The 14,457-nt window shown below is 45.3% G+C and overlaps 2 protein-coding genes across 7 annotated transcripts in view; both read right to left on the minus strand.

Moving 5' to 3' along the window:
* The window catches only part of IPO9 (importin 9), a 34,328-nt gene extending 33,146 nt beyond the window's left edge, over positions 1–1,182 (minus strand). The window contains exon 1 of the mRNA XM_021003014.2: positions 1,100–1,182. The gene's annotated coding sequence lies outside the window, so the exon portion shown is untranslated. The remainder of the gene's footprint in view (positions 1–1,099) is intronic.
* A 5,459-nt stretch (positions 1,183–6,641) lies between these two features.
* The window catches only part of NAV1 (neuron navigator 1), a 352,950-nt gene continuing 345,134 nt past the window's right edge, over positions 6,642–14,457 (minus strand). For all 6 annotated transcript variants that reach the window (XM_078156430.1, XM_078156429.1, XM_078156428.1 and 3 more), the window contains one exon: positions 6,642–13,091. In XM_078156430.1, coding sequence (XP_078012556.1) covers positions 12,996–13,091 — 96 coding nt within the window. In that variant the 3' untranslated portion in view covers positions 6,642–12,995. The remainder of the gene's footprint in view (positions 13,092–14,457) is intronic.

Consider the following 14,457-nt stretch of genomic DNA (forward strand, 5'->3'; position numbering starts at 1 on the left):
ATGCTTAAGGCACACGTTTCAAGTGCTGAAACCACAACTCATCATTTTCTAAGTCTACTAGCAACAAACTTAAAGGCCTTTTCTTTCTCCTTGACTAATGTCATGATATCAAATAGATACTGAACTAAAATAAATGTTTCAGGGAGCCCTTCCACTACAGATTCAGTCCCTATGAAAAACTCAGGCTGAAACCTATAATGGGTGCTACTCACAGTTTCTCAATCTAGTATGGGATCCATTATAAAAATTCCCTATGCGAACGCCTAACCTCTACCCTATTTACATGTGGTGGTTCTCAGAAGACCGCTACTAAGACCTGGAAGGAGACTTCTTAAGGTTAGATTCTTAGAAAGAATTCAGGAGAATACTCTGTCCCTGATATTCTGGAAGAGATGCTACAATAGGTGAATTTCTTTGTAGAGGTCTTTCGACATTAAGCCCCACTGTCTCAAGGCTAGTTTAAAAAAAAAAAGACTCGATATTTCCAGCCCCTTCTCCTGAGTATTGTTTCAAGCTCAAAATGCTCCTTTGTCAAACTGGCTTAGTATCCTGATGCCAGGCACAATAGAATCTCAAACCCTCATTTTAATCCTCGCCTTTCAACCAGGGCTATTTTTAAATTTTGAGCCTTTTACCCTCGGGTGAAGGTCTTTTTCTGAGCAGGGAACGACGATCCAAAAGCCCTACGGGGAGGGAGGAAGCAAAGAAGCAGCTCCTAGGATCAGACTCTTCAGAAACAGGCATGCAGTCGTTAAAAATCGGTATTCAACAACCAGGGGTCCGGGCAGTAAAGGGCTGCCCAGCGGGACTGTGCATTGGGACTCGGGCTCCACGAGCACACCAAGGGCGGGGGAAGGGGCCGGGACCCGGCAACTCATTTCATTTCCTCTGCCGGGGCGCGGGGGCCATCGCCCGTCGCTCGTCCCCCGCGGCCAGGGCAGCGCCGGCGCCGACCGGGCTCGCCCCGCAGACGGCGGATCCCCGGCCCGGCTTCAGCCCGCTCGCTCCCCTCCGCAGACCGCAGCCCGCCTCCCGGGGGTCCCGCACGCCCCGCGCCGGGCCCCTCCCGAGGCGGGCGGGCTCCGCCGGCCTCACTCACCCTCCGTCACCTCCAGCACCTTAATCTGCTCCTCGGCGGCCGCCCGCACCTCCTGCACCGGCGACAGGATCCCCGTGAGCGTCTCCACCAGCGCCTCTTTCAAGCCCTGCGCCACTGGCCCCGGCAGCCCGGAGCCCGCGCGCCCGCCGCCGCCATCTTTCCGCCCGCCCGCCCGCTGCTTGCCAGCCAGCCAGCCAGCCCCGCGGCCGCTCCTCCCGCCGCGGGGACCCGCCACCGGCACGACGGCTCCCGCGCGCGGCCAATCCTCGAAGCCGCACATGCGCATGGCGGCGGCGAGCCGGGGAAGGGGGAGTTAGGGCGGGGCTGCAGAGAGGTCGGGCTGCGAGCCGAAGCCTCCGCAGACAGCGCCTCCTGTGGCCAGGAGAAAGTTGTTGGGTTTTTTTTCCCCCCTCAAGATTTCGATGAGGATGTGTCTAGTATAGCGGGGAAGAATTTGCTCATGTAGACTAATTAAAGGACTTTCCAAAAATTACACCGAAGATAACAGTCAAACTGATGATAAGCGTTCCATCTCTGCTCTCTCTTTCCGCAGCTAAGATATCTGTACAACATTTGATACAGTGCCCTGCACATAGAAGGCATTTATATAAATGCTAGCTTATTAGTAGTAGTAGTAATTATTATTATGTGCGTAAAAATGCTAGCTATTATTATCAGAAGTTGATATGTAAATGCTAACGATTATATTATTAGAAGGCAGCATATAAAACTAGCTATTCTAGAAGTTGATATATAAATGCTAGCTATTATAATTAGAAGACACTTAATAAATGTTTCTTTCCTCTCCCTCCTTAAAAATTATGAACTGCAGCTAATTTCGGACTAGGTAAAGCAGAATTGGGAATATTTATTTAGCCTTTTCCGGGGAAGAAAAGGCTTAAGGGCAGGAGTGGATTGTAGCCAACTTGGACCTGTTCTGAGTGAGTGGATTGTTAAGTTATCAGTGTGAACATTAACACCTGTGAAATTGGCGAATGCTACAAATCAGGGCTTGGTGTGTTGTTTTGTTGATGGACTAGACTTAACAAAGTGTTGGAGAAAATGTATGACGTAGATGAAACTTTAAAATGTGTCCTAAGTAAATTGTTTCCCCTCCCAACCTGTTGTTAAGCATTTACTGGCAGTCGCTTGCCAGGGGACACAGGACGGGCTCTGGGTGGTATGGCAGAAAGAGCGCTGGACCTGGAATCAGGAATACCTTAATTCAAATCCATCTGCCTCCCTTGCTTCATTTGTAAAATTCGGATAATATAGCACTACCTCCTAGGGTTGTGGCGAGGATCAAATGAGAAATTTGTGCAGGGGTCAAAACAAGGTTTTGTGTGTGGAAGGTTACAATAAAAAGCAAATCTAGGCTTGATTGGGAAAATCTAGGGAAAAAAATCTCTCAATACTTAAAGTTCTCCAAAGATGGAATGGGCTGCCTCCAGTTGTGGTGGGGTTTTTCCCTCCTTGGAAGTCTTCAAGCAATGGCTGAGTGACCACTTTGGGGGAAGGTTGTTGTGAGGATCAAATGAGATAATATTTGGAAAGCATTTAGTAAACCTTAAAGCACTATATAAATGCTAGTTATCATCATCATACTTAGTATTATTGTTATAGATTCTTATTCTGATTGAGACTGGACTAGGTGGATTCTGAGGTCCTTCCCAGCTATGAGATTCTGTGAGATCTAGCACACATATCTGGTTGCCTGAATTGAGCCATATTTCAGCAGTACAACACTGTGTTGGGAGAGAGAGAGGGAAAGAGAACCAAATTAAAATGGTATGATTATAGATGCAGAAGAAGAAGGCAAGATGCTGGGCTCAGGTATCCTGCTGGTCTAATTTGCTTCCTCCTTTCCCCACTGAGGAGACAGGGACTAGAGCTGTGTTCCCAGCTCTCAAGAAATCCAAACACAAAAGAGGAAGAGTCTGCAATTAATTGATTTGCTGTTCCAGCTTGGATTAGTCTGACTGGGATGTCGCTGATCAAGAAAGCACAATGGGGTAAGCAAAAAACCTAATGATTTTAGGCTTCAATTTACAGTAGCAGTCCACTAAAATTGCTGTCGCATTAATGGACCAATAACAGATGCTGAATCGACTTAAGTGTTTTAAAGAAAATTTTTTTTTGTTAGTGGAATAAGAAAAGAAATTATGAGAGCAAGTCATAGGGTTTAGAACAGGAATGAATCTCAGATTTTATATGATACATCTCTCTCATTTTACAAATAGGTTAAATGACTGGCCAAAAAATTATACAGGTAGTAAGCAGAAATATCAAGATCTGAAGATGGTACTTTAGCTCCAAATCTATTCCACTGCCTCTAACTTAATACCATTGATGTTGAAATTATGTGAATGAGTAGGCTGTTAATTATCTGTTTGTCTTTATGTAAGTTATCAGTGAAAATCACCACTTGTACCAGGTTTCAAGAATCCTGGTTAGGTTAGAAAATAATGAGCTAAAAGACTGTGTGAAAGGCATCTAAGAAAACAAAAACTACCCTACCCAGGGCTATCTGAGATGATGATGATGATGATGATAGCTAGCATTTATATAGTGTTTTAAGGTTTACAAAGCACTTTACAGATATTTTCTCTAACAACAACCCTGGGAGGTAGGTGCTTTGGTATCTCCATTTTACAGATGAGAGAACTGTGGCAGAGTGAATCCAAGGCTGGAATTGAACCTGGATCTTCCTGACTCCAGGTCCAGTACTCTCTACCCATTACATCACCTAAATGAGAGAGGGTTGCTAACTCTAAATCAATGAGATAAAACTATCATTTTATCACAGATAGACTTGAGCAAATCCTATTCAGTACTTTCTGTATGGATGTGGTAGGGGTTCACCTACAAAAGTCCTGGGAGGTTTTAGTGGACTATGAACTCAATGTGACTTAATAGAATATAATTATATATGTTTATATATATGTAATTACATATAATATGTAACATATATGTATATAACATATATACAGAATATATATTACATATAATTATGTATATTTATTATATGTGTATATATTATAATTTGAAAGGGACCTTAGAAGTCTTCTAGACTAGAGGCAGCTCAAAACACTCCCTAGGGTAGACTGAACCAGATAAAAATGGGAAATATTTAATAAAATAAATAAAAATTCAATAGGACAAAGATATGTAGTTTTCTAAGTCACTGTGTAGCCTACAGGGCTCCTTATGTATAGTTTAGTGGCCTCATTTCTATTTGAGTTTGATACAGCAGAGTTAGTCCAACACTTCGCCTTAATATAGAGGAAACTAAAAGAAGCTGAGACTTGCCTAGGGTCACACAGATAGGACATGGCAAAGCTGAGACTTGTCCTCACATCTTCTCACTCCAAACCCCACCCCACATGCTTTCCTTTGCACTGTGCAGCCTAGAATGCTGATGTAAACTTGGGCAGTGTCCAGGAACAAGGAAGTGGTGGCCCCACTTCACCCTGCCTTGTTCAGACCACATCTGCAGTATTGCATTCAATTCTGGGCACCCCATTTTAGGAAGGAGTGTCTCAAAGAAGGCAACCAGGATGGTGAAAGGCCCCAACATCCCACGTGCACAATGTTCAAAGGAACCGGAGATGTTGAGGCTGTAGTAGAGAAGCCTCAGGGAGGACATGGTAACTATTTTTAAGTATTTGAAAAGTTACCCGATAGATGAGGGGTTAGTTTCCTTCTGCTTGGTTCCAGAGAGCGTAACAGTGAGCAACGAACAAGGTAACAAGGTAATAGTTGCAAAGAGGCAAATTTAGGCTTCTTAAACATTAAACCTGCCCCAAAGTGGAATGGGCATCCTTGGGAGGAAACGGGTTGTCCTTCCCTGGATATCTTCAAGCGAAGACTGGTTGACTGTGAATACAGTGGGGATTCTCATTCAGGAATGATTTAGACTGAGCTACCTTCTTACGTCCCTTCCCACTCTGACTCTATACAGAGGATTCCATTGCACACGTAGTAGAAGCTGCTGAATAGAAAGCATTCCATTCCTCTGCTTTTCCATTAGGCTACCAAGTTTAACTCTCTTGTAGGAGTTCACTACCAGTGATTCTACGTATACAAATATTCAAATCTGGGCACATATATCTCGGAGTCTGTGGATATGCTAAGGATGAATAAAGCTTCTTGTCTAGTTAATAAATCTTTAAACATTAGAGACCCTGGTTTGTTGATGGGTTATTCTAACTGCTTCCTTCTCTGGTCTTAGGATATTTACAGTAGTAATATTGCCTAATTTGGTTGATATGATAGCAACTGAGTGGAAAGTAAAAATTCTTGGCCCCAAGGGTCAGCACTGTCTAAATCCAGGGATATGTTCTGGGTCAGTTTAAGATGGAAACCCATCTAACTGGGAGTATGGGAGAAAATTTCCTTGAGGCAAATTGTCTCTGGAAACACAATGGGCCAAGAGTGGTTTGATTTGGAGATCTGTGGACTTTGGACAGGAAAAAGCAGAGGCCCACAAAGAGGCCCATGGCAGAAGAGATGTGTGAACAGAGTTAAAATGCAAGGAAGGGGGTTAAAAAATACAGGGAGTTGGAGGAATGTGTTCGGGTGGCAATGAAGTGTTGGGGGTAATTGGAGGAAAGAGCAAGAGTTTCTCAGAAACTGATTAGTGAGGCTAAATGCTTTGGCTAGCTGAAGGGCTTTAATTTTCATGCCCAAAAGGCAAGTGAAGCCTGCTGGCAGTTACTGGTCCATCTTTTAGAAATGTGAGTGCTGAATTGTGTGGCACAGGGAGGCTGGGTCCCCTCCTCTGAATACTTTTTCAAAAGAATAATCCCTTAACTCCCTGCTTCAATGACTGAAAATTCCTCTGTTACTATTTCCCTCCAACCAACCTGCCTAGCATGAATGGGCAGTGTTGCTATGGCAACTTTATAGGAGAAGGGAGAAGACCCTTTTGTCTAACAGAGTGTTTAGGGGAATGGTTATTTCTCTTCCATGGCTATTCATTCATTCATGGGGAAGTGAACTTGGTTAGGACAAGTCTGTATTTTTACATATCAGTGTATCTATTTTAAAGGAAAAAAGTTAAGAAAAGCCAGACACTTGTGGATTTTTTGTTTGTTTGTTTTTAGGCAGAGTTAAGTGACTTGCCCAAGGTCACACAGCCAGTAAGTGTCTGAGGCCATTTTTGAAATCAGGTCCTCCCGACTCCAGGGCCAGTGCTCTATCCCCTGACACACCTAGCTTCCCAAGTTTGTGGTTCTTCTCGAGGGAAGTGGTCATTCAGGGATCTATGGGATTCTCAGCCCAGATGCTTTAAATTTCAAAGGAGGAATCATGGCAGATTCCACGTTCATACCCCCTGACAGAGAAGGGCAAATGATCATCTTACAAGGACATCCATTTGGTCTTTGAGGATCAGGCGTTTCTAGGCAGCTCAGTTCACCTAGCAACCTTAGGGCGCAATGATAGATCAAGCTAAATGACATCTTTGAATTCTTCCCTGATGACCCAAGGACTAGGCTGAAAGTTGGGTACAGAGAGATAAGAGAGAGCTAGACACCCGCTGGACAATACAGGAGATAACTTTATTGAAACTCAAATGGTATCAGACAGATGAATCTAGCCGGGAGGAGACATGCCTGGGGTAGAGGGAGGGCAGCCATGTGAGGCTCTGGTGGTGATGGTCTCTCCAGCTGACCCTGGCATGGATTCAATTTCTAATCAATTTCTTTTTAAAAACAGGTTGCTATGGGGACAGCCCAGCTCTTTTCATGATTGTTACCGCAACTATATACATCAGTTTACTTTCCAGGTTCAATGTTGCTTTCTCTACACCAGATATAAAAAGGAAAGTGGAAGGAAAGGAATGAAGGGAGCACAAATGAGAGGGAAAACACACACACAGAGACACACAGATCTGGAGACCTGTTGATTGGGTTTTTACTCCCAATAAATTAAAAAAAAAGTGTTACAAAAGCTCCCTGGCCCATCCCACTTGCCCTATGCTTGAGGAATACCATGCATTTGAGAAATAGATTTCATCACATAATTAGTGCTGTCTAAAACAGGATAGGGTCTAGTGGGGGGTGGGGTGGGGTGGATTTATTAAAAAAAGTTATCTTGTTCTAGAAAAAAGCTAACATTGGGAAATGAGGAGCCACTGCGCAGCAGTGGCCCAAGAGACTGGCTGGGGATTCTGGGAACTCTCATCCAATCACTCCCTCCCCCTAGCCTCAGAGAGGTGGCAGGGAAGTAGAAAGCTCCCATGGGAAGGGAGGTGGCCCAAGGACATGTCATGTGCCTTCTGGGGAGGATAAAGGTGTTTTTAGTGCAATTTGCCGAGTTCACTATTCTTGGAGCTTCAAAGCTATCCCCCACCCCAATACTCTCATAGCACCAGTGCTCAAAACGCAGGTGAGTGCCTAATAGAAGGGCTAAGAATATCTCTCTCTGTCTTGTAGCCAGAAACTCTCTGCTTTGGAAAATCTTCTAATTCGAAGCTCAAGTCAAGCTATATGCTCCTATTCTCTCTCTCATGGTCCCACTAGCTAAAAAGGCTATAAATTTGGGATTAAAAGCTCTTTTCAGATTTCAAAACAAAACAAAAAAACAACCAATAAATTCTATCAAAATATCTGAGCCTCCTCTTGGCTGCCTAGTTCACATCCTGCTTCTGGTATGAGGAGGATAAGAGATGGAGGGACCCTGACTCCATTCTCCTACACTGCTCTGGATGCCTTTTACAGAAGGCTGGTGTTGGGAGAAGGGGACCCATTAGATCAGCTAACTGTTCTGGGCAATGAGGTTCTGGCTGAATCCTCTCTCCCACCCAACATTAGTCTCTGAAACCTCCAAAAGAAAAAGGGACAAGAGGGTGGGGGATATAACTGTCTTGTAGACATGTTAGCCCTGTGGAGTTTGCTATAGCAGTAGGACCAGAAAAAGGCCCTGAGTAGGTACAGTAGAGAGGGCCAGAGAAGAGTCAAGGGGCGCTCCTGGGCTAAGGCCCCTTTCAGAGATTCGGTTTCAGGGCTGTTGTCTGGACCACTCATGTTTATGAGGGACAAACATGAATACTCTCTTGCCTTGTGGCGTCTTAAAAAAAAGGATGTGGGGGAAACAGTCACATGGGGTAAAAGTGTGGCTTCAGAAGTGGAATCTTGGACCTTCTCACTTCCGGTCCTTAAATCTCTCAAAGTGGGGACTGTACAATACTCACAGTTCCCTTTAAAAATACTAAAGAGCTGAATCATGCATCCATGGACCTCTCCCAGTTCAATGGCCAGCCTGGTATGACAACATTCTTCATGGCACATTGGGAAGAAAAATTTATCCAAGATAGCAGGGGGTCATGGGCAAACTTCTCAAGAAAGAACTAAAGAACTCCATATGCAGATAATGGGGAAGCTAGAATTTGTCTTCCCAGGCTCAAATTCTAATTCTTTTGCAGCTTCTCCTGATCCCCTGAAAGCCAACTCACACCTGTGCATTTTTATTTTCATTTTTCCCCAGATTGGTGATTGAACACCTTTTATAGTTGTGTTCTTTCCTGGGAGCCACAACTATGCTTGGGAAGATCCTTGGAAAGCCTGGCACTTAAAGAGAATCTTTTCTGCAAAGGAGGGGGAGACATGCCCTTACAGGGAGAACAGAATGGCAGTCTTTCATGTAATTGGTTTAATGTGCTTCTGTTGACTGTGGATCTCGGGATATACATGGCTGACCCACTTCTGAATGATTATCCTGGGACCTTTGCCTTCTCATATTCCACCACTTATTTACCTACCTAAGGCTTGTTACAAACCTTATGTTGTTACAAGACGGAATTTGCTAGCTAGAACCCTAGCTATAATGTCTGTGTACTAGTATCTGGCTTACTCTCTGACCAGGTACCCATTTCTATCAGCTCATGATCCTCAGAGAGTAAGCAGTAAGTAAGCATCAACAGGTATGCTTAGTCTCTTTTATTCTATGTTATATGTGTGATGGGGACAAGGAAATTGAGAAAGCCTCTGCCATGCTAGATACTTTCCTGGAAGCTTATGTTCCTCACGGTTCAATATTGTAGCCTCCTTGGTTCCAGAACTGGGTTCTACTACCTTCCTACGAAGTGAGCAAAATCTCATGGTAGAAATGGATGGAGCTGCTGTGGAAAGAGTTTTTGGAGACGGGGGTCAGTAGTTCCTTCCTCCTGGGGAACCTGTAGAAAATGAAGTTTACCCCTTAGGCCACTGAGAAAACACCAACCTTCTTCTGGAGGTGGAAGGAGGGAAAGATCATAATCTTTGGGAACGTATTAACCAGAAGAAGGGGAGAAGCTATAAGAAAAAACCTTCAGTGTCCCTAAGGATACTAGCTTGGGTTGTGGGAATTCTGACAATTTAAGAGTGAACTCTGACACTGAACCAGTCACTAGAAATCTCACTGTAGCGGCCACCCACAGACAGCAGCATCCTTTTCCCTGCCAGCCTCTGATTCCATGTGTGGCTTCATGGTGGTGAATCTACATGACAAGGATACAAGCACACACATTTATACAAGGACAGAGAAATGAGCACCGTAGAGCTGCACAATTTGTGGTTTCTTTGAAAAGTCTCCATGATGAGGTCTCAGAATACAGGAAAGCAGCAAACAGATACATCCCATACTTGGCCCTACTGACCTATAAGTCTTTTGTAGTTTGAGAGCCCAGGGTAAGGAAAGGCAGCTGGGCCACATCATTTGTTAGTCATTTGCATCCACAGCAGAAGAGATGGTATCTCTCCCAGGACTGTGGCTCTCTCCCAGTGAAGGTGCTAGGTATAGAAATCACATAGGTAATTTCCTACCCACCTCAAGGCTTCCAGGAAAAAGGGAGAGGAGGAGCAGTAACCTTCTCAAGACAGGCTGGCATCTTCTGAAGGTGCCTGAGGAACAGAGTCCACCTTTGGGACTCTGTTTTCCTCTCCTGAAGATTGGGTCCCTATGGCCTGAGCAGGGGAGTAGGGACATAGCTAGACGGGATGTTGTGGGTCTGCTCCTATCATGTACTCTTGGGCAGTGAGGGAGACATCAGATTCTCTCTGTCTCAGCAGAGTCTGGGGTGAGCATCCCAGGGGGTTATAGCACCATGAGGAGGCTCAACCTTTTGCAGCTGCCACCATGTCTGAGTTTTCTCTGCAAGATGATTGATCCCTCCCAGTGAGGGGCCCAGATGTGCAACTGTAAACAGGGTCCCAGGTTCCTGAATTCTGAGGATGTCAGATCTCTCCCCTTATAGGGGAAACACTCACCCTAGGGTGGGACAGCAGGAGACCTGGGCTGAATGCAGCAGGAGACTGAGAGCAGAGGTGGGGCACAGATCCCAGGAATGGAACAGAAATGGAAAGTCACAGCAAGAGAGGCCTTCATGACCCTATCTGCTAGGGAGGCAAAAGAAATCCAGGGCTGTATCCATGGTTACCTGGGAGACTGGAATGGGGGAGGTCAGGCAGTTGGAATCAGGGGGAAAAAAAAGGGAGGCTTCTTATTTCTTCTTTCTCTCAATTGGCCAGTAACAATCCAGGTCAGAAGGCACTGGCTAGGCAGCACCAGAAGAGAAGGGGCTAAGTGCTCCTTCTACCAACATTAGGCAACATTAGACAGCTAGGCCTTGGTTGGAGCTGAAGCTCCAGGCAGGGCTCGGAAAAGGCCATCCAGCCTGAAGTAGGCCCATCTCGTATCCCCTTTCCTTCTGAGCCAGGACGACCGGCTCAAGGGCATCCCCTTCTCTGCACAGCAGAGGTCTTTAAGGCAGTGATTTCAGCACCATCCTTGGACAAAGAGCCTCTTCCCATTACAGAATTGCATAAGTTACAGCTGTGTTGGTCAGGTGTCTTCACAGATCAGGGAATTAGCAGCAGAAGCAATAGCAATGATGGGTCTCAGCAATGGAACCTCTGGGGGCTGACAGGTGTGACTGAATATGGGGTGGGGTGGGGCAGGGCAGAGGGGCCTCTTGTTGGGAGCAGGGAAGCATCTGAGCTGAATGCTGAAGACTGATGACTGGTTGGAACACCATTGACTTTTGTCGGGGAGGATAGGAAGCAGGAGAGAATGGTCCAGGTTAGGATTCCTCTTGACTCAGCTGAACTCTTTTATGCCTTTGGAGCCTGAAGGGTAAACACTAAGACCACACCTAAGCCCATTGTTTAGCACTGACGTGCAAGCAAAATATTTGTTGAATGGGTAAATGTGCAAAGCCCAGAAACTTTGGCTACGCTAGAAAGCCGAAGCTTGGGCACTGGTGCTCCTGGAGGCTTTCAAAGATGATAGGAAGTGAGTTTGCTTGTACTAGAGAGAGTATCCCATGATCCTGCAGTCTTTCAGGCTTTGGTCCTAGGTCTTCTGACCTCAACATACCATATGTCCATTTGGAGGCTGCTTTTCTTGCTTGCTCTAGGGTGCATATGAAGCTGTTTCCTTAGCCCAGGTAGTGAAGAGGTACAACTGGTTCCAGGTTCCTCAACTGTCAGAACCTCTGGAGCAGCAAAGAAAGGGGGCAGAAGATCTCCTTAGGTGACAGATGTTGTTTCCTTCCTCTCCACCCCTCCTCCCTTCACCTCTGTGAATTCTCTCCATTAACTGGTTGCTGTGTCTCCTACTGATGAACAATCCGTTGCTTGATGTCAATCGAAAGACCGCCAGGGGGTTTGGCCTTGGCTAGACACCTGAGAACCACTGTTCTTCCAGTTCTTGGGGCTGTCCAGTCCACGGTGAAGAGCAGAGCTGAGTGTCCAGCTTGATAAGTCTGACTCTTCTCATTGCATTCGAGGGCTAGAATTGAAGCTTCGTTGAGAGCCTGTGCTAGCTTAAGAGAAGGAAGGTGGTTCTCTGGGCCCCTCAGTTTGCTCTCCAGTTTGGTGCTTCTCCACCACTCCAGGCCTCCCCATGAGCTGTGAGGAGACGAGAGCTGGAGAGTACAGCAGGAAAGTTTAGTTGGTGCCAGTTGGACAGCATCAGATCCTCCAAAAGAAAGCCATCCTCACAAAATCTACACTGAAGCTGGAAAGGAACCCGACTACCTCTTGGTCTTGGAGGGGAGGGAAAGGAAAAATAAATAGATAAGTGGTAGAAAAACAAAATAAAAGGCAGGGTTTATTGGCTGTCCTCATGTATATTAAATTAGAAGGTACAAAGACAGAGCTAATAGTCCTTCTTGGAGGGCCGGATGTAGGGATGTTGTGTCTGTATCTTGGTGGGGCACATTTTGACAGCCATCTTGAGGACGTCCTGTAGGTCATCAAGGGGTTGGGAATGGGCAGCTCTCTCTCTACCTTGACAACTGTTTCCCCTCTCCAGCTTCATCTTTTCCATTTGATTTTTAACCCTCTATCAACAGAATTAAAACCTTTATTAAAAAAATTTTTTTAAACCACATGCTTCTTTTTTCTAGGCTCCATCCAGGTCTCTAGGGGAGAGCTGCTGGCAGTGGCAGTAGAGTTGGGAAGAGGCTGGGAGAGAATTTGGGGAGCTCCTGCTCCCCCTGCCCCGGGCTTCACCTCATAGGGCCATCTCCCACACAACTGTCTATAATTGGCTAGGAACTGCTGCAGGTTTCTCCTGATATCTTGTCACCTGCCCATAAAACCCAAGAGTTTGTAGTCAAGACAGAAAACCAAGGGGAAAAAAAAACCTCCCAGAATCCCCCTCTCCCCAAAGTCTTGAGAGGAGGCCAGTCTTATATCCAGAGGAACAAGCTCCCCTCACCCCACCCCACCAATCCTAGGAAGTCCTCCAAGGTGCAGCACCAGAAAGCCTGCCCCTCCCCTCCCACCAACTCCCTCCAGTCCCCTTTTCTGGGCTGTAGATGGGTGCTCTGAAAGGAGAGGAGGAGGAAGAGCTGACATAGCTGAGGCCGGCTCGCTGCTCTCTGGGGCAACAGCGGTGGCTAGGTAGGTCCTCAGAGTGAGGCCTGGAGGTTTGGGTCCAGGATGGTTTCTCTGTCTGGAGATTCGATATAGTTGGCAGCTTCCTGGAGCTTCAGCAGCATGGCCATCTGAAGGGGGTAAGAATGGGTGGTTAAAATGGTGGCAGGCTTTCCCAGTTGGGACCTGGGGGAACGGAGGGGAGAAGGTAGAAAACCCTGGTCTTGAACCCAGGGCAAAGGCTTTCCAACATATCCAAGACATGGAAGCATTAGAGATTACTTAGAAGACAAGGAGCATTCCAACTGCTTCCTCATCAGCTGCCTTTTTCCCTTTAGTTTTATTTACATATGTAAATATACAATATTTGCATATCCAATATTTACAAATTTACTGATTGCTTATAATGTTCAAGGCATGGCCTTCGTGTCTATACAAAAATAAGTAAATTGTGGTTCCTGCCCTCAAGGAGCTTAAGGATAACTCACATTTCTATAGTAATTTAAGGTTTATAAAGTGCTTTCTTCCTAACAATCTTCTGAAGCAGGCAACAGGGGTATTATTATTTCTGTTTTATAAATGAGGAAATCAACTTAAAGAGGTTCAATGACTTCCCTAGGGTCACATAGCTGATAATTACTGGAGTCAGGAAAATAACAATAATAATAATAGCTAACATTTATATATCGATTTAAGGCTTGCAAAATACTTTACATGTATTACCTCATTTTATCCTCACAACTGCCCTTGGAGGTAGGTGCTATTACTGTTACACTCATTTTATAGGGTTAAATGACTTGTCCAGGGTCACACAGTTAGGAAGTGTCTAAGGCAGGATTTGAACTCAGATCTTCCTGATTCCAAGTCCGTCACTCTGTATCCATTGTGCCACTTTGACGCTTCTGAACTTAGGTCTCCTGAGTTTAAGGTCCAGTGATTTTCCACCTATACTGTCCTTCCTTTGTCTATCATCTCATAAGGGAAATATGACATGTACACAAATTACTAGAATACAATGCAGAATGTGAGTGACTGTTTCCCCCACAAGCTCTCCCCTCCTTTCCCACCCAGTCACATATGTTGTATTCCCAGAATTGAAGAATTATCCTTTTAAGGTGCCTTCACTCAGAGATCTATAATGATTCCTAACCATTTCTCTCTCTCTTTTTTTTTTTTTGGCTAGGCAATGGGATTAAGTGACTTGCCCAGGGTTGCACGGCTAGTAGGTGTTATTATGTGTCTGAGGCCTGATTTGAACTCAAGTCCTCCTGAATCCAGGGCCGGTGCTCTATCCACTGCACCACCTAGCTGCTCCCCCTACCCAACTCTTGAATCAAGTCAGTCAACTGGCATTAAGTGCCTACTATGTTCCAGGTACTGTGACATTTAAAAAAGTCAAGAGACCTAATTTCTGGGTAATTTAATCATTTTATTAATAATGCCAGCATGTTTATTAATAAAAGGATGGTCATTTGGTTGTCTCTCTCTTAGACCAAA

Source organism: Phascolarctos cinereus, unplaced genomic scaffold (assembly GCF_003287225.1).
Source record: "Phascolarctos cinereus isolate Bilbo 61053 unplaced genomic scaffold, phaCin_HiC Scaffold_5;HRSCAF=322, whole genome shotgun sequence".
Taxonomy (NCBI): Eukaryota; Metazoa; Chordata; class Mammalia; order Diprotodontia; family Phascolarctidae; genus Phascolarctos; species Phascolarctos cinereus.